The sequence below is a fragment of the Endocarpon pusillum genome, assembly GCF_000464535.1.
Source record: "Endocarpon pusillum Z07020 unplaced genomic scaffold scaffold2538, whole genome shotgun sequence".
NCBI lineage: Eukaryota > Fungi > Ascomycota > Eurotiomycetes > Verrucariales > Verrucariaceae > Endocarpon > Endocarpon pusillum.
Genome location: NW_006916203.1, coordinates 144,109 through 163,426, shown reverse-complemented (window position 1 = coordinate 163,426; position 19,318 = coordinate 144,109). Strand labels below are relative to the sequence as shown.

General features: G+C 51.0%; 6 protein-coding genes across 6 annotated transcripts; 5 read left to right on the top strand and 1 right to left on the bottom strand.

The window, feature by feature from the left end:
- Nucleotides 1–1,356: 1,356 nt before the first annotated feature.
- Nucleotides 1,357–2,257, top strand: EPUS_02837 (uncharacterized protein; the record flags this gene model as incomplete). The annotated part of the gene is made up of 4 exons (XM_007803596.1): nt 1,357–1,526; nt 1,591–1,894; nt 1,965–2,102; nt 2,153–2,257. 4 exons carry the CDS (start codon nt 1,357–1,359, stop codon nt 2,255–2,257), a joined length of 717 nt encoding a protein of 238 aa, XP_007801787.1.
- A 148-nt stretch (nt 2,258–2,405) lies between these two features.
- EPUS_02836 (uncharacterized protein) lies at nt 2,406–3,896 on the bottom strand (the record flags this gene model as incomplete). Its single annotated transcript, XM_007803595.1, has 1 exon — nt 2,406–3,896. One exon carries the CDS (start codon nt 3,894–3,896, stop codon nt 2,406–2,408), a length of 1,491 nt encoding a protein of 496 aa, XP_007801786.1.
- Nucleotides 3,897–4,695: 799 nt separating this feature from the next.
- EPUS_02835 (uncharacterized protein) lies at nt 4,696–6,474 on the top strand (the record flags this gene model as incomplete). The annotated part of the gene is made up of 2 exons (XM_007803594.1): nt 4,696–4,736; nt 4,791–6,474. The coding sequence occupies 2 exons, from the start codon at nt 4,696–4,698 to the stop codon at nt 6,472–6,474; spliced, it is 1,725 nt and encodes a 574-aa protein (XP_007801785.1).
- Nucleotides 6,475–7,805: 1,331 nt separating this feature from the next.
- On the top strand, nt 7,806–11,435 carry EPUS_02834 (uncharacterized protein; the record flags this gene model as incomplete). Its single annotated transcript, XM_007803593.1, has 1 exon — nt 7,806–11,435. The coding sequence occupies one exon, from the start codon at nt 7,806–7,808 to the stop codon at nt 11,433–11,435; it is 3,630 nt and encodes a 1,209-aa protein (XP_007801784.1).
- Nucleotides 11,436–13,014: 1,579 nt separating this feature from the next.
- Nucleotides 13,015–14,551, top strand: EPUS_02833 (uncharacterized protein; the record flags this gene model as incomplete). The annotated part of the gene is made up of 3 exons (XM_007803592.1): nt 13,015–13,605; nt 13,655–13,900; nt 13,955–14,551. The coding sequence occupies 3 exons, from the start codon at nt 13,015–13,017 to the stop codon at nt 14,549–14,551; spliced, it is 1,434 nt and encodes a 477-aa protein (XP_007801783.1).
- A 600-nt stretch (nt 14,552–15,151) lies between these two features.
- Nucleotides 15,152–17,901, top strand: EPUS_02832 (uncharacterized protein; the record flags this gene model as incomplete). The annotated part of the gene is made up of 2 exons (XM_007803591.1): nt 15,152–16,790; nt 16,847–17,901. The coding sequence occupies 2 exons, from the start codon at nt 15,152–15,154 to the stop codon at nt 17,899–17,901; spliced, it is 2,694 nt and encodes an 897-aa protein (XP_007801782.1).
- Nucleotides 17,902–19,318: the final 1,417 nt, after the last annotated feature.

The following is a 19,318-nucleotide window of genomic DNA, read 5'->3' as shown; positions in this document are numbered from 1 at the left end:
TCCCATTGATACCGCCATACAGCCGCCCTCTAAGGGGCCAAAGAACAACAGAGGTACGAAAATGGTAACAGGCCGTGAAAACTCTCCGTCGCCATCTCCGCGCCATTCTCAGCATTGATATTGCTCGCTAATATGCGAGCATCTTCGGAGATTGATGGAGCAAGCGCTTCGGTGATGGCAGCTGCAAGACCAGCTGCTGTAAGCGACTTGGCCGGGATAGGAGCTGATGCAACGCCAGCCTCAGCAACGACCCTGCCCCAGAATGGCTGATCATTAAGGAATGGCACTACAACTGAAGGTTTACCTCTGGCAATTGCAGCAGCCGTGGCCCCAGCACCACCATGATGAACCACACAAGAGACGTACTTGAAAAGCCAGTTGCGAGGACAGTCATCAGTTTGGTCAGCTGCCTCTGCAACCCTAGAGTGATCCTCTTTGGTGGAGTAAATGCCTCTGATTGCTCCGTCCAGGTTCCGTTTGACAATCGGAATCGATCATTCTATCGGCGGTTTTGGATGTCTTCTGCACTTAGCCTCAGAGTACTGGCTGTTCTGGCCCAAATTCCGCCGGCAGAGAATTTGATTCCCTGCCAACTCATATTACGGGTATACTTCTTGTTTGTGTGTACTTTCGAGGCAGGATGAGGCATCAAAACGAAATCACGCTTCCAACCAGGAAAACAGTAGATACACCAGATGGAACAAAATGTCCCAGGTGTTTTCTAGCCTCAGGGCGCTGACGCGGCCGCGGGACACTGTCCTGCCGTTCATAGCAGGGCTCTGATTCCATTATTAGGACGTGGCATACAAACTTAGGGTCAAGTGTAGAGGATCTATTGTACGGGGAAAAGGTAGCACTCCAATCACGATCTTAGAGCCCGCTGGCGTTCCACGTGGAAAGCAATGCATTGTATGGAACAAGTAAGGCAGATTCGTGAAGGTGTGTGGATGGTGAAGTGAAGTCGCGTCGAGTTCGGTCTTAAACTTTGGTGGCGCAGAGCCAACCTGGTTGGGCATAGCTTACTCAAGCTCAGATCAGATTGCTCTGGATGGAGTTTAGCCAGATGGTCAGGACTCGGCGTCTATTGGCTCATACTGATTGAAAGCAGCAAAACACCACGCCCATCGGACCCAGCTCCTTAAAAAGATGAAAGCTGTCCAGGCTGGCAGGAGGAGAATCTCCGCTTCTTCGATGACGAGGCTCACCGAGCAAACCCTAATTTCATGATGGCAATGCAGTTCAGAAGGATACTTCCAGCAGTGCTGCATGTTTAGTGTAAGAACCTAACAGCATAAATACTGCCAAACCCCCACGAGAAGGGAGCAGAAATTGGACCAAAGTCTGCCATTTCCAAAGATGAAGATCTTTTCACTTGTCATGAGCGTTGGAAGCCTCGCACACCCTGCCCTTGCCTTGGACACCAGAGCTATAGATAGGTCTCGTGTTCCCTTCTCATCAGGTTTCCGCCAGCCAGAGCCGCCGATGGTCGAGCCGGAGTTCAGAGCAAATTGGAATCAGCATAAGTGGTAAGCACTCTTCGGAGCAAGTCTTTTCTTTCTCCCTGCAGCTTGCTGAGACATTTCATGACAGGGACGCTAACGTATCCCACATTGCCTCCGGCTTCGTTTACAATTCCCCCTCGCAACGGAAAGTTCGCGTCGATGAGGCATATGACTCCACATTTGGTTCCTCGCTGTTGGACTACAACAACGTCACGCAGGAAGGCGTAGCCAACCGATTGTGGACTCTGAGTCCTGCCATCACCTCGCCGCCGGCATGTTTTGAGGGCTTCACCAATCCAGCTTTCCCTCTCATCTCCGCGGATTTTCTCGTTGCGAACAACGCTATCTATGGAGGCGAGGTGCATGATGCGCTTGCAGGAAAGGTGTCTTCCGTAAGTTGCACAGCCTCATCCATCCCACGAAGCAAATGCCATTCTTTCTCACTGGTTGCCTTTTTGATAGTGGGACATCCTGTATCAAGGAGCCATACCGGTGACAGTCCTTCTCGGCGAGGACAACATCATTCAGGGCTACGATTTCGTTGGTCCAGAAACGCGAGCACGTGCCATCACCAGGTTCTTCAACATCATCGTTGGCCCAGTCGGTAGGGAAGTGTTTGAATTTCCGTGCTAGTAGTCATTTCCTACCAGATCAGGCAGATGTCATCCTCAGAAAGTGCAGACCAGAGGCAGATAGCACACCAATATGGTGAAAGGACTAAGCTTCTTTGGAATGTGGAAGGAGGGAAAAAGTAGCCATGATGCTGAGTCGAGATCCATAGAACAACCGTGTTATAATGCCAGGTTAAGAATGTGCACTAGGTGTATTATGTGCGCTTTGATCGCCCATTAACTCATGCATTGTGATTATGCTTGAATCAGCAACACAGTAGTGGGTGACATCTCATAGCTCAATGATCTCGTTCCACATATCCCAATTGCGCTCATGCTCCCAGGATACTGATCCACAGAGCATAGCCTCCACATTTTTGCAACGGCTGAACATGACCGTAGCGCAAGGGACGGACTCTTCATCATCCTTGGCTTCAACATGGATGCCGGTTCCGTGCACCCGATCACTCTCAGTGATATGTTCTGGTAGAATTCGCTCCGTAAGGGGTGGTCGATGTGTACTCTCCTCAATCGTAATGGTCCTACTTGCTATCGCTGCGAGCAATTTGCCATCGAAAGGGCCTTCCCTGCCAGATCGCCGAAGAAGATCGATGGCTTGCCGACGCCAGTCTCCATGCCGGTACTTAGTCGCAGTGAAGAAGAGTGGCTGAACAATGCCTGGAGAAGGACGGAATTGCCGGAGCGCAGAAGGTGTCCCGGAGCCCTGGGCGAGAACTACCGCTGCATCTTGGACGATAGATTGAAATCGTGGACGATGGAGATCGTAGCTACATTCGTGCGCGCTGAGTACTGTGGAGAGGTAGATAAGAGTTGACAGGCACTGCGTTCGAAGAACAAGGGCATGACAGTAGTCTTCTGGTAACAGCTTATGGCTCGAGTCAGGCTGATTGAGCAGAAAATCTTGGTTGAGGCTGTCGAGCCAAAGGGAAAGGTTTGCTATGTGTCGACCCTGTTCAAGAAGGAGATCTGACGGAATTGCAGCTCGGGAAAGGTATTTGAATTGTGATGCGTGCGCTGTAAAATGATAGCAAGAGTGAATGAGCCGCACCAGCTGTGTTGCAGCCTCATTTACATTTCGTATACTTGACGAAACGTGTGGCTGACACTGAAGATGTGAGACGCTTAGCTCGGGTGGTTGTCCCAAGGCATAACTTGCTTTCTGGATGTCTAGCGTCATGAACATAAGGCTGAGATTGTCTTCAAGAGGAGTGGCAGTAGTAGCCTCAAGAGCATTGGATCTATTAGGATCTGCGGCATCAAGAACTTTTGCCTTTGTCAAGACTTCTTCTCGGCTACGTAATAGTCTCAGGGCTCCTTGCAAATGCATAAGGGCATTGTATTGCCGACATCGAAGGAGCTCAGCAAATCCTAACAGCGCGCATGCCAAAAGTAGTGGGACTGGTCCATAGAGCTGATGTGCCACATCTTGCTGAACATGGCGAATGGCATTGCCATACTGCAGTGCAGCTCTCCGCTTACTTATTGAGGATGATCCACCTGTTAACACTATTGCCTCGTAGAGGGCACCAAAGGCTGCGGCTGCCGCGTTGACAGAGGGAATTGCAGTACTCAATTGTGGCAGAAGCTTGTGCCATATCGATAAGCCATAGCCCATGTCCCGGAAACCTTCCTGTTCAAGAATGCAGCATCCGAGCCGTGCAAGTCTCTCCTGCTCCGGTCGCTTGCGAAAGCCATTTGGTATACCAATCCAGAATTGGATATCTGCAGCCTCAGATGAAGGAGAGGGAGAAGCTCTATCCATGAGCTGTGCAGCCGACTGGCCAATCTCTTGAGCAGATGCAGAACTTGTTGTGGTTGGATAACCCTCACATTGCCGTTGGGACAGCCTGCAGCGATTACAAGTCGGCTGTGCCTCATCACATTTTATGCGACGAGCTCTGAAAGAATTGAGATCATGTCAGGTCAGGGGCTGAATGGACCGGACTGCAGAGTCGTACTAACTTGCACGTGAAGCACCCTTGCTTTGACTGGGCCTTGTGCAGCCGTCGTGTCATTTTTCGCCCTTCTTCTGTGGCCATAATAGAATAGTGAAAGGTTTTCTCACCGACATAGACTCTAAGAATAGAACTGGGTATGGCGCTTGATATGGTCACTTAAGCTTGTGTAATAAACAAAACAGCCATGTCAGGCACGAAAGTCGGTCCCTTTATGGCCATATGGTCTTCCCATGTATCTGACTGTCCAAGGTACCACTTGGTTCAGCCAGACTCGATGATATGGGAGCTATGACGATGCAGGAGTTCACATGCGACCTAAGCATTGCAAAGAAACTTATTGGAGCCTGAATCTGGACCATGAATGCCAAGGCTGGTAGCTGCTCGATTAGGAAAGTATAGCCAGCCATCGTGTACCCGAGGCAGTGCTGCTGCTAGTTAGTACCACAGTGAACTATTTACGGACCTGGATATCAGGGTTCTCTTGGGTGTTCCGTCGCAGGCTGATCGTGATGACTTGTAGTCTTGACACGACGTTCTTATGTAAAGCACTCACCTTCATCTTCCCCCTCCTTGCTTACCGCTCCACGCATTAACGAAGCCGCGATGCTCCCACCATTCGATTATTTTGAGCACCGAAGAGCATGGTAGAACTGACGATGTTACAGTTTATTGCGCTGAGTAAAACTAACTATCTGCAGTCAATTCAAACAGAAAGAACGCGCGGCGCGCATAGCTTCTCTTCCTGAACCCTACAGAAGCCCTGTCACTTCTTCTGATCGTGTGTTCCTTTCGCGACCCATTTCCGAGCTCGTACGTGACGTCCATAGACACATTCTCCAACCGATCGAGATACTACGTACCTATGGCAAAACAGCAGTACTCGCTCATAAAAAGACTAATTGCGTGACGGAGTTACTCGTACCGGAGGCAGAGAAATGGGTGCAAGACGGCGAAATCAATTTCGCGGGCCCGCTTGCAGGCATACCTGTCAGCTTGAAGGATAGTATCGCTGTTGGTGGTTTCGATGTCACAGTCGGATACTCAAGAAACGCCGGAAAGCCATATCCTAGCGATGGAGCTTTAGTAAGGCTACTCAAAGATGCAGGGGCAATCCCTCATGCAAAAACCGCCGTTCCCATAACCCTTCTCTCATTTGAATCTAGCAATGACCTCTGGGGTACTACGAAGAATCCTCATAATACCAAATATTCGCCAGGCGGCTCCACCGGTGGTGAGGCCGCGCTTCTGGCACTTAATGGCAGTCGCATAGGTATCGGCAGCGATGTGGCAGGGAGTGTCAGGGTTCCGGCAGCATGGTCGGGAATCTGCAGCTTGAGATGTAGCACTGGAAGATGGCCCAAGGTAGGCATGGACACATCGATGCCTGGTCAGGAAGGAGTACCTTCTGTCTTTTCCCCAATGGCACGCACCCTTGACGATCTCACGTACTTCACGAAATCTATGATTGAGATGCGGCCATGGAAGTATGATTATACTGTTCATCCAATCGAATGGCGCGAAGAAGAATTCAGGGCGGTTTCAGGAACAAGCGAGAAGAAGCACCTGAGAGCCGGTCTGATGCTGTCTGACGGAGTAGTGCCACCGGCCCCAGCAATCGTAAGAGGCTTAAGAATGACTGCCTCGGCCTTAGAACGAGCTGGCCATACAGTCAAAGAAATTCCTATCTCTAGCTTTCCCCCGGCAGCAACACCTGCATATGGACTGCAGCTTGCCTCCACCCTACTGACCTCAGATGGCTGCAAAACATTCCGATCCTTCTTCCGGACCGGAGAAAGATCAGACCCTGGAGCTGCTCAACTGTCCTTTTACATGTCCTTGCCACAATTTTTGAGGTGGTTATATTATGCCTACGTACGCTATATCAAGAAGGACCATCTTTGGGCAAGTCTGTTGCGCTCCTTCGGTCCTTTGACCGCCGCACAGAATTGGCAATACGTTGCGAAGCGAGAAGCATTCCGTGCAACTTGGTTTGACTGGTGGGATGATGAGGACCAGCAGTTTGATTTTATCTTATGCCCTGCCAATGCGACTCCCGCTCTCCCACATGGTGCGATGCATGATGCGGTCTCCTCGTGTGGTTATACCTTCTTATGGAACCTTCTGGACTACACGGCTGGTGTTCTACCGGTAACGAAAGTCGATGCAATCAAAGATGCGCTGAACCCGGAATGGAAGCCACCCAATGGCGTCGCCAAGGGAGCTTACAAGCACTATGACAGCGTTGCTATGGAAGGGTTGCCCTGCGCTGTGCAGATCGTTGGCAGGAGATTGCAGGAAGAGAAGATTTTAGCATGTATGAATGTGGTTGAAGGCGCCCTGAAGGCAGATGGAGTGGAGTATGAGCACCTGGATATTGATTGAAAAACGTGCTCTACCCCCAAATCGGGTGCTCATTATCGTATTGGCCAACATATGATTCGTCGATGAGAATTTAAGCTCAAAAGCATTGGCACAGCCACAACTAGCCTCTGCTTTTCATGAAACACCAGCAATCGCAGCCGTGCTGTCAAGGATCACTCTGTAAGTCAATGACGGCGAGCCTCCGTAACCATGGATCTCTGTTTCCACGTCTTAACTTCTGCTGCTTGGGAGCCTGACCATCTCTAGCGGACCCAAAGAACTCTGTACCATGTAGGTGACGCCATGGTACTTCGTGATGAGTGAAACACCGGCCTAATAAGCTATAGAAACGATCAATGTGGGTTCGCTTTGCTGACTCGGGTGGTGATTCTTTGGCTCCTGGGGCTTTCTCTTGGTTGCTGTCATTGCGTCTCTCAGCCTTCTTCACATAGTGTACAAGGCGATCAGCTTCGGTAGAAAGTACCACCATAATCTTATAGTAGGTCACTGAACGGGGGCAGCAGCTGGGCTGCTTTGCTCTTCATATGGATGACTCTGCGCTGAACGAAAGCGAGGTGAGTGCCGAGGAGGGATGATGTACTGTCTAGTAATCAGGTACTGTGTGTACTACGTATGGTAAGTTACTATATTTACGCATCGTAAATGGTAAATGATCGATGGAAAGCCCAATTTCATTGTACCACAGCTGCCTCGCCAATTCTTCACCTTCCACACCTCCACCATGACATGGATCTGCATATTCTCTCACATACTACAAGTACTACCTACAAGTACTACCTCAACTTCGAACTTGGTGGCCGCTTCAAACCTTCTACTCTTCCGGCCATTTGCAGGGTCTGCTTGTCAACTTGTCCCCACCCGATCGTCTCTGTCTTACTACTGAGCGTCGTCCGTCATACGATAACTGGATCCTTGTACCAAGCTGAAACGAAACATCCTTGCTCACTTGGGCTCCTGTTTCCGGTTTAAGAGGGGCCTTCCTAGTTCATACGAGTAACAACTCAGGTGGCACAACTGGCCTTATGTAAGGCGGTCTACTGGAACTCCATGCTCGTCGCTCGTTTGGTCGCAGAGGCAGTTCTACATTCGTTCAACCCTAACTTATCCACTTCGCTTCGCCTTGGCCGCCATCTTCCGTCACCGCCATCCAACGTTTTCGAGCTGCCGGACCTAATGTGTCTCCCTTTCCTCCCCGATCGACTTTTCCACAGTCCCGATACGGATCAAGAGGTGGTTGCATTGGCGTGAAGTTTTATCTGAAAGGCAGCAGAAGGCTGGTCGCTTGGGGCAGTCTCTGTGTCGTGCCCTTGAAGGTTGCATGGATGATCATGATGGGCAATGGACAACGTACGGGTCATTTGGAGGAGGTGAACAACCCTAAGGGATTCGGTCGAGGTTCTGGACGAGGTACACCCGATCGACCTCTCAAGTGTCGGAGTGCCTTCCAAGATCAATTAGTCCAGATGCCCATGAAAAATGCCCTGTCCAGCTTGTGGAGGTTTTGCTCCTCTGGCGCATTATCCTCTTCACTGGTCCTGCTTTCCCTCTCTTTCATTTTCTTCAGCCCTGCAGGAGCCGCTTTTCTTGCCTTCGAGAATTGCCTTTCGTCTGCAGTGCAAAACTCGCGCGACCCTAGATTTCTTCAATTTGAGCCATTTCGGTTTTGGGTGGCCCTTGACACTACGCATCCAGACCATACGCTGAACGTCACCACCTACGGGAATATTACTGGCGTTGCGACCAACGAGTCATATCCAAGCTGGAACAATGATACATGGTTCAATTCCAACGAGACTTTGGGCAAGATTGTGGACTTGAGCCCCACCAACAATAAATATTCTACTCTCTTCGCCTCGTTCAATGTGCTCAGCTATACGCAATACGAGGCACCCCCGTCCAGATTTTGCGACGCAACAGTGGGCCAACAATGTCCACTGATCCCGGCGTTCAACGGCAGCTCCAGTGACATCACATCTCTTCCAGGTTTCTCGGTCGTCCATGCCTTGGACTCAACTTATGCCTTTACATCCATTTCTACCACCCTTCGTGTTACTTCGGGCGATGCTAGCAACGCAAATCTCGCCTGTGTGTCAGCAGTTGTCACTCCCGATCTGGGCCCTTCACTTCGAAACATTCTCACCTATTTACCGCTAGTCGTGCTCCTATCTGTCGGCTTCGCTACCGTCTTCGCCGCCATGTTCAGCCCTTGGGGTTCATTGGACACATTTCATTGGACTAGTAATTGGGGCAGAGACGAGGACCTAATCAGACTGGTCACTCCCGGCTTTGCCGACTGTCTTCAATACATCCAATTCATTGTTCTCACTGGCAGCTTGACTCTCAATTATCCAGGCTTCTTCCGACCGGTCGTCAGCTCTGTCGGATGGTCAGCATTGATGTTCAATGAGAGCTTCGTCACCAACGGCGACGGTACGCAGAGTGTCCAAGATGGCATCTACGTGGTTGATACGGATGGCACATATGGTCTTGATCAGATGAGCCAGCTCATCGGGATGACCTCGGTGCGTGACATTTGGGCTGGCATGATAATCTGGCTGCTTGTCATCATTGCAGCAGTCGTTGCTTTGATCCAAATTGGTTTCCTGCTTCGGTGGGCATACCGTCTTGCGGCTAATGTGCCACAAGAGGATCTTAGGAAGAAGAACTGGCCCTTCACGGCTGGAAACATCCTTCGTATTGTCTTCAATTTCTTCATTCTTCCTCTCATCTCTTTATCGATGTTTCAATTAGTCGCGGCTGCTGAGGGACCAACTGCTGGAGTGATCTTCGCAGTATTCGTGTTGGTAGTTGTTGTCGGCTTTGCTGGCTGGCTTACCTACCTTATTGCTACCATTCGGCCACGATCTTTCCTATTCGACGACCTACCAACTGTCCTGACGTATGGACCATTGTACAATACTTACTCGGACGAAGCTGCGAGCTTCGCCATCATTCAGATCTTCATCAATCTGGTCCGTGGTATCGCGATTGGTGCTGTTCAACCTTCGGGAATTGCCCAGCTTGTCCTTTTGGCTATTTGCGAAATCATTCTCGGCCTGACACTCAACGCCATTCGTCCTTATCCAGCTCCAACTTCGATGAACATCTTTCATACCTCCTTCGCTATCCTCCGCGCAATCACGATTTTTCTCAGCGTTGCATTCGTCCCGTCGCTCGGGGTGGCGGAGGCGCCTCGCGGCTGGATTGGTTATATTATTCTTCTCCTGCATGCGGTTGGTCTTGTGTTTGGTTTCTTCCTCAATGCTCTTCAAACAGTAGTCGAAGTCGCTGCTCGGCTCGCAGGCGCTGGTGGACACGGGATTGGCGCAACAAGAGGAGGTCTGACGAAAGTCTTTGGCATGCGACAGCTTCAAAGGCGTTCATCAAGACGAGACAACACTTCACATAATAGTATGGCGTCAGGCGTTGCCATGCTAAGCCCGGAAATTGAACAGAAGTCTCTGCACTTCGACCACGGACGGGCCAGAAGTTTGTCTGCAAGCTCCGCCATTCTCTTACAGCGGAATGGAGGGAGCGATGGCCGCAGCAGTATTCAAGGATCGGGCAGTGGTGTCAACGTACACCATCGAGCAAGTCAAAGTGGACAGTTCACACCAGAAGCAGGAAGTACGTTTTCCAAAACAGCCAGTGCACATCGACTACATGGCGCGCCTGCGGCTATACTTGGCTTGAAGCAAGTTGACGTGTCAGATCCATACTATCGCCCCCCGAGGCACCGGCGAAACACTGTTGACCTGATCTCTCCTACGGCGCGCAGCCGTAACTCTCTGGCAAGTGGAGAGATTCAAGATGTGCAGAATGATGCCGACAAGGGATCAGAGGAAAATGCTGGGGTAGGGCCCTCGATATCAGGTCGTGTTACACCAATACAAGCGCATGCAGACAATGATGACTATGATGACTTGAGTCACGAACTCAATGGTAACAAGGCAGACTATTACGCGTCGAGAGAGGTCGATTATTACTATGGTGTTCGTGGGCCAGCGTTGTCCAGCGGTACCAGGAGACTCAAAACTGGCCCAGCCGACCCAACCGGTCCAGTCTCCTCAGCCACGGGATGGTTCAGAAATTTATTTGGCGGCAAGACAAAAGAGAAGGGCAAAGGCTTTGAAGTTGTGCGAAGTGCTCGAGCGCCTTCTCAAGGCTTGATGCCTGTGCCAGGCAGGACCGCCATAGGCCCAGAACCGTACCGAGACAGCCCTACAGATTCGCAATATGCCGATAGATGTAACAGCGAGCCTCCTACGAAGAGTGAAGGAGATGTGGTAGGGCCCAACGTGTTTGTCGAGCCTTACTCTGATGATGTGTCTGAGGAAGATCTGATCCCAGCTCAGAAGCGTTCTCCCATCGCACCATCTCTACCTGCAATTGACGCTGGTGGAGATATCGAATTGCCAAGTCGAGTAAATTCTCGCGCATCGCGCGTATCTGGCAGCGTATCTGACGGCCCACCTCGAGCTCCATATGTTCCGAGGAGGAGCTCTAAACGAAAGTCTGGTCAAGTGGCGGCAGACTTTCCAGCAGCGCGGCTGTCAACCGTGGCAGCATCACCTCCGTCATCACCGCAGAAACCTCGCGGTCCTGGGCACAAGCACTTGACTAGCACTGGCTCAACCTCTGGTCGGTTACCATTTGGGGTGCGTAACTCGCCTTCCAAGAGCAGTCGTTATTCTGCTGGTGCAGAGTCAACAGCGTCCAGCATTGGACCCTTGGGTGACGAAGAAAATCAGGTGCCTTCCTTCACTCATGCAAGGCATTCGTCCTCTGCATTGGGGCAACATGCGCCAGATATCAAGGAGGACCGCCCGTCGAGTATGGGATATGTGCCACAGCATCGAGCAAGCGACAATATCCGCAAGGTGGACTCAGGCTCGTCTGAGTTTGAAGGAAGTACAGCTGAATTTGTCGGTACTCCAACCCGGCGTGCTGGCCTGGGCTAATGCATAAGCGATCATCGGCATCGGCACTGGCACTTGGTTTGGTGACAGGTTCCTGGCGTTGGGCAAGGATTCTAAGCATTTGGGGAAGCGACATAACGTAGCCCTAAGGCCTATAGGAGACTTCTGCGCGAGGAGTTTGGGGGCACAACATCTGCAACATATGTGTGTTCTAATCCCGCGATCATTGATCATTCCTTTTCATGTAACATACTTTTCGTGCCTACATAGTATACACCTGGCTCATGTGCTAGTGTGGCAAAGCAACAATGTGAATGAAAGAAGTACGAATGCTGTGATCTCTAGAATTTCCTTCAACAAATCACATCTTTGACTGTCCCACCCGGATTTGCTCAGAATGGAGGCGTGTCTGTCGTGTAACCCCAGAAGCCTGGACTGGGCTCCGGATGGTCCTCTGGTTCTGACCTGGGGCAGATCCCCGAGATACACAAGCTCCTCCAGGTTACGCCTGGCAATGATCTGCTGAATTCAAGTTGGGGCCCAAAAGGTATAATACGCGAACTGGGGATGCTTGGGGTTGGCCCTGCATGCAAGTGCTGCCACCATTCACCATTCGCCCCTGCGCCCCTGCACAGAGTCGAGAACATCAGCAGCAGCTTATGCACCTGTCATGGACACTCTGGACACACTCTTTAACGAGATTAGCCTGCATAAGGTTGACATGCAGCTTGACTGCGTCTTGACATCCACCTTTCCGTTTGAAGTCTTATATCCTTGATATTACTCCGTATAAGTTGAGTATTTCCACGAATACTTACGCGACCCACCATCTTACCAACCTTGTCTGACATTACGACCACATCACAGTCTCTTTCCAACCGCATAACTGCATGAACGGATGTTGCCACAGTGGCTTGCGAAAAGGCCCAGTACAGTAGTCTAGCGTACAACGCATTATATTTGCGATGAGGATTGTGCCTGCACTTCTTTCGAGGAATCCTTGAAACGTGTCAGGGCAATTACAAGCCTAGGTCTCCCTTTCGCCTGACACAAAACTGTTTCCAACCTCTTGATGTCGTCCTTGGCATCTTCAGCAAGCTCATCAAGGAGCGATACAGAGTTTAATTCGCCTCCCCTCGAGCGGAGAAGACGGCTGAGCTCGCGCGGCTCCGACAACGACCACCAATATGACCCTCAACGATATCAACAGTTATCGCCAATCTCGGTGAATGGAGGGGAACAGGTTGGATCTGGAAACGCAGCCGGCTTGCAGACAAGAGATTTGGATGGGCAGACATCGCCAGAACCACACAGGGATAATATCACGAGTCATGGGATAGATGAACCATGGGCTCAAATCGCTCGTACGAGTCAATCAAATGTGGACAGGAAGAGGAGGCTTACCAATTCTGCTCATAATTCAGGAAGAGTGAGGACCGTCAGTGGTGGCTTTCATAGCCGGAATCAAAGCTCCTACACTTCGCAGCCAGAAGGGTCCGCATCCGCGGATTTATCCCAGGTGCACCGGCATGGTCAAACATTACAACATATCTCATCAAAACCAAGCTCTGTAGAGAGGGCGCTGCCGGCACTCCCTCCCATACGTCGTCATTCTAGCAACATGCGGCAGTCGTTGACCAAGGGTCGAGAAATTATGTTGCCCAAGTGGCAGCCGGATTCAGAGGTCTCTGGGTGTCCAATATGCTCGAGGCAATTCACATTCTGGTTTCGGAAACACCATTGCAGAAAATGTGGTCGGGTTGTCTGCGCCAACTGCTCTCCGCATCGAATCACCATTCCCCGACAGTTTATAGTCCATCCACCCGAGTCTGCGCAGAGTGAATCTACTATTGGCCGAAGCAATTCTCTCGTAATCGACCTGACGGGTGAAGATGGATCTTCGGCTCGTCCAGAAATACAGCCAACATGGATCAATTCACAGCGAATGTCGAATCCTGGCCTTGGTGGGGGAGAAGAGGTCCGATTATGCAACCCTTGCGTTCCAGACCCTCAACCTAGTCGACATGCCACGATGGATCTTGCAGAATTTCTGCGTCAAGGTCGCACGCAGAACGAGGCCGGAACAACTCTGCAGCAACCGCAACGACGTCGGTCGCTGCATCTCGACTCCGGCCAGTCCAGTCTATACAGCCAGCATTTGCCGTTGAGCGAAGCGAGAGAATTACGACGTCAAAGGGGACGGGGGATGATAGTATGTGCAGATTGAGCGGATTTGACCAGGGCACTAATAGCGTTCACAGTTCCAGCCTGCTGGCGAGGACCTGAACACCATCCAGACCAGAGCAGAAGAGATTCCTGATGAAAGCCTCCCAGCGTACGGAAATTTCAACTACACCGTCATCCCCAGTTATGGCAGACGGGACGGTCCTCCACGCTATCATTCCAATCTTGGTCCGACCTTCTCGCCCCCAGGATATACCTCTGTTGGGACGAGCGCAGCATCAGCGCACAGCCGTGAACGGCCCCATTCTGGACCTCTATTGCCTGTGAGCAGATCCTGGTATAGGCCAATGGTAGTATTGCTAACAATTCATGTACAGGGCACCGCATCTGCTCATCTGTCCCGTTCCAACTCGAACCATTTGCCAGCACACTCTCGATACTCATCCATGGATGCCATGTCGAGAATGACATCTTCTATGAGCAACCGACCTCGAGTAAGATCGATGCTTGATGCAGATCCAGGATTCCGACGTTTCATGGACCAGATGTCATCCTCAGCCTCTGCTCGGCCTCATCATCCTCCCGGGCCACGATTACAAGAAAGTGATATCTGCCCGGTCTGCCGCGATGCTTTGCCTTCCATAGGTGCTGACGGTGATGAAACGGCAAGGGAAGCTCATGTCATGGAATGCATCGCTGCTCGGGACCCTTCATCGCCAGGCTCGACGTCATCAAGACGACGATCTATGGCGCATTCTCCGTCGACAGCACTTGTTCGAATGTTGCCATTTACAGCTTCCGAGAAGGATTGTGTCGGCGAAGACGGCACGACTCAGGAATGCTCGATCTGCTTTGTCGAGTATGATGTGGGAGATCAGCTGGCGAGGCTGGAATGCCTGTGCAAGTTTCACAGGACATGCATAGTGGAATGGTTCTCTAGGAAGCAAGAGTGCCCGGTGCATAAGATTGCTTGACCTCTGCCTGCTTTACATGGGTTATCTCCAGTGCAAGTTGGAAGGTGGAAGGTGGATGGACCATTTCTGGGCTGCAAGCGACGCGAAGACTCTCGGCTTAATCTATTTGCAGTTATATGTTATATAGCCACACTCTCTGCCTGGTGCCGATTTAAAGATGGCGCTGTAAGAAGTGGCCCCTAACTCATGTACTACGTACTAGGTACTGCGTACTGCGTACTACGTAAGCCCACAGGCTGTTCATCGTTGAGGCTCTGCCAAAGGATCCGGCCATGGTCACGTGGCCCAACAGACGACCAATTAGGGAAAGCGCTGAGGTAGATCGTAGATTGTGATGTTCGATGTTCCTGAAATGATTCACATGGCCCTCATCCATCGTGCTTCATGGTAATGACTAAGGATAATAGATTTTGGACCGGTCGAATGCTTACTTTACCCGCTGCCGCCACGGAGATCTTGTCCTTGTCAGTGCGTTACCCTTCAAAGTCTGCAGGAAAATAAAGGACAGCCGGTCCCTTGCAACTCCGCGATCGGACGTCAACTCCCCGAATCACCGCCACCGTCAGTCTTGCCTGGTGTTTCGCCGTGAACTCGCCAGCCATGGAGGGGATCGACCCTCGCCTGCGCGACACAGCTCCAGCTCCAGCTCCACAACATTACGAGCAACATCAACGGCCAACCGTCAGCTACGACAGAGGAGCGAGTCAAAGTACAGGGTACGACGCGTTGCCGCAATCCAGTACAACCACGTCAGCAGGCCAGTCTCAACAACACCCATACTATGGCATGCCCACGCCGGGATCATACTCAAGCAATCAACATCAAGATGCAAGTGCTAGTCCATACGACATCCAGGCACCCCAAAACTCAGCTGATCCCAATGACCTGAAACGTCCTCGAGCTTGTGAAGCATGTCGCCAGCTCAAGGTCAGGTGCGAACCAGACGATAATAGCCCAACGGGTTCATGTCGGAGATGCGCCAAGGCCAGTCGGCAATGCGTCGTCACCGCTCCGAGCAGGAAGCGACAAAAGAAAACTGACAGTCGGGTTGCTGAGTTGGAGAAGAAGATTGATGCTTTGACTGCCACGCTTCATGCTCAGCAAGGACCAGAATCTGGTGACACCTCTATCGATCCTGCTATCGCTCAAGCTCAGATGGCAGAGTTGGAACATCAGCGTGGCCAGGTTTATCAGCAACAGCCGTGGCCGGACAGATCGAGAGACGGTCCTGGCCGCAGGGAGTCGAACAGCCTATCGTCTCCGGTCGCTGCAGAGGGGCTGACTGGCTGCAAACGCAAGATCAAGAATGAGGGAGACCTATACAACACAGGACATCAGGCTGATCAGCAGCAGATGCAGAGCAAGATAGTGCCAAACCCTCCACAGCTTGCGACTTTGTTTAATCAACACCCTCCTGCCGCTAAGGAAATGAAGGAGAATGCCTATATCGATGTGATTGACCGCCATATCGTTGATGCCGCTACAGCGTATCGCATGTTTGACCGCTACAATACTGAAATGAAGACCCTGCCAATCGTCGTATTTCAACCAGGCACCAAAGCTGAGGACATCCGTCGATCAAAACCGGTCCTGTTTCTGTCAATTCTTTCAGCTGCCTCCAACACAATCCGGCCAGATCTACAACTGACATTCGTAGAGGAAGTGATGCGAGTGCTCGCAGATCGTGTCATCGTTCGTGGCGAGAAGTCAATGGAGATAGTTCAAAGCTTACAGGTAATCACAATCTTCTATCAGCCGCCGGAAAGATATGACGAATTAAACTTCAACCAATTGGTTCATATTGCTGTGGTCATGGGCATAGATCTTGGGATGGGCAAGCGAACTCGAGCTGGACAAGTTGCATGGCGAGAGCACATGAGTAAGGCGGCGCATACGGACCCCGATGCAGCAGAGACAAGGCGCGCCTGGCTGGGATTGTATTTCATGTGTGCCAATGCCGCTATGGCGTTTCGTCGGCCTTTGCTGGTCCGCTGGTCACCGTATATGGACGAGTCTTTGGAAGTGCTTGCAAAGGCACCTGATGCTCTGCCATCGGACAAATGGCTTGCCCATGTGGTACGATCCCAGCACATCGCTGAAGAGGTTGGTTATCAGTTCTCCATGGATGACCCGCCCTCAGACGTGTCAATCACGCAGTCAAAGGTACAGTATCAGATGAAGACGTTCGAAAAACAACTCGACGAGTGGCGTCAAAATTCGACAGAAGACATGCCACAAGGTATGGTGACCGCCCAGAGCTTTTATCTGTTACAACTGCTGACTTGCTTTTGCTAGATCTCCTCAAGCTTAACGAAGCGATAATTGATCTCTACATCCATGAGATTGCCATGCACCACTCTCACAATATCGACGACTTCCGACCTCCCTACGGTATGGAGGAGGAGAATGAAGAACAACCCGATTACATCACACCAGCACATATCGACTCCCTGACCATCTGCCTTGACAGCATTCACAAAGCATTCGACGTCTTCCTCAATTTGCCCCTCTTGACTCTCCGCTCCTTGCCAACCTTGTTCTTCGTCCGGAACTCCTATGCCGCCGTCGCATTAATCAAAATGTACACCGCCGTCTCCGCCAAAGGCAGCAAATTTGGCAGCGTCTTCAAGCCCAAAGATCTCAAAGTAGAATATTACCTCGATGCGATGGTGGAGAAAATGAGGCGCGCAGCTGACGGCGGTCAAAGTCGTATTGCCCTGAAATTCACCTTCATCGTTGACATGCTGAACAGTTGGCAAGCGAAGCGTGTATCAGGGGATTTGACTAGTAAAGATAAGGGTATGCTAAGTGTCAAGAGCCTTGATGCCGGATGGGCGAAGCGTCAGCAGCTCCTAGCTCAGAATCAGCAAGATCTCAAAACGACTTCTTGGAATGCAACCGCTAACAATAGCAATTCGAATGCGAATGTAGCTAAATCTCAGCATTCGGGCCTCCAGGTGTTAAGCGAGGTAGCGATGGGGAATAACAACAACAATCGCTCTTCCTGCCCGAACAGTAATACAGCAGATCCCGCAGCAGCCGCCGCAGCCGCTCTGGCAGCCTCCACTACCAATACCAACAACACCACAACCCAAGCATCATGGAGTTCGCAACTGGCCGCCTACACCGAGATGCAGCCCCAACACCAGCCGCAGCCGCAGCAGCAGCAGCAGCAGCATTCGATGCCTAACATGCAAGCGCCAGCCGATTTCTTCTCCCAGGGCTACATGACCGATCTTGATAACTTTACCTTTACGGCCGAGGAGTTGGGCGCCTTGGGTAATATGATGGATGATCCTGCTTGGCTGAGCTTTGGCTTGGAGAGTGGAGGCTTGGGCTTGGGCTTGTAGATGGTTCGGCTTGTTTTGCCATGAGAGGCCGGCAGCTGGAGATGGAGCTGGAGATGGAGATGAAGACAGGATGTGCAGGACGTTATCAGGATGGAATCCGCGCAGATGCAGATGGTGCGTGGTTATGCAACTTGGTTAACTTGCTTTGCTTTTTGCCCAGGGTCGGCTCTGTTGGCTTTACTTTACATGGGACTGGGATATGAATGCACGGAGGAGGGAGGGATGCATGCACAGGTGGACGAGTGAGTGCCTCTAATTGAATAAAGTGAAGTGAGGTAAGGTGAAGTGAAGGTGCTGTGCCACGAAAAGGCAGTAGAATCCGCCAAGGCTGGGCACGTTGCAACTGAGCAGCGCAGAGCAGAGCAGAGTATGGACAGGGACAGAACAGGATACGACACGACAGAATATGGACGACCATCCCCTTGTCCGAGTCATCCTATCCTAATTTCAATACGGACATGATTCCACTCTATACAGCGTCATGTCATCATGAGTCTCATGTCATATTCTAGGTATGAGTACTCCGTAAAAGTGATGAGTGATAGAGTACTCTGAGATGAGATGAGATGCATGAGATGTATGAGATGTATGAGCTTAGACATGATGTGATATGATGATATACTATAGACATGACATGACATATGATATGATATGATATGATATGGATGTTGAGTAGCAGTAGCAGTAGCAGTAGCAGTAACAGAGTGATATCGCTATAGATGAGTTGTTCACTTCTTCGTAAGTGGGCAGATCGTCCCGTCCTGATTTAGCAGTAGCTGGTTGAGAACTTGGTATGGATGGATGGATGGATGGATGGATATGTTGAATGCGGAGCCTGGGGCCTGGGATGGTGTTACTACGGTAGGGTTTGGTGTGGTGTGGTGTGATATGAGGTGGTGTGATGTGATTGAGGCGTAGGTTATAGGAGTGGGCGCGCTAAGCCGGGAGCCGGAAGCCGGAAGCCGGGAGCTAGGTTGGGTTGTTGAATGTAGGTAGATATTGATTGTCTCTTAGTTGGTTGGATGGATAGGTGGATGGATGGATGGATGAAGAAATGAGTGACTGACTTGCATCTTTCCCCTCTTTGTTGAGCCGATGTTGATCCAGGTTATTACGCATGCTCTCCTATCGCGGCCGGCTCTCGATCTTTGTACATCCAAACCAGCCTCATCCTCCGTTTTGAGGCTAGATACTGGACATCCTATTTCACTGCTGCTGCTGGGTTTAGCTGCATCATCTCCGCTTCTAGTGCATGATCTGTCTCATCTGATCTGAAGTCCTGGTTGCCGTTCAGCTCAACCTGGGGTGGAGAGTTGGATTTGTACAGTATCCAAGGTAATGGATCCCAGCGTACTCAGGTATCTTTATTCAGAGGGACAGAGTCGAACAAGAGAGATGTGTCCAAGCTCGTTGGTGC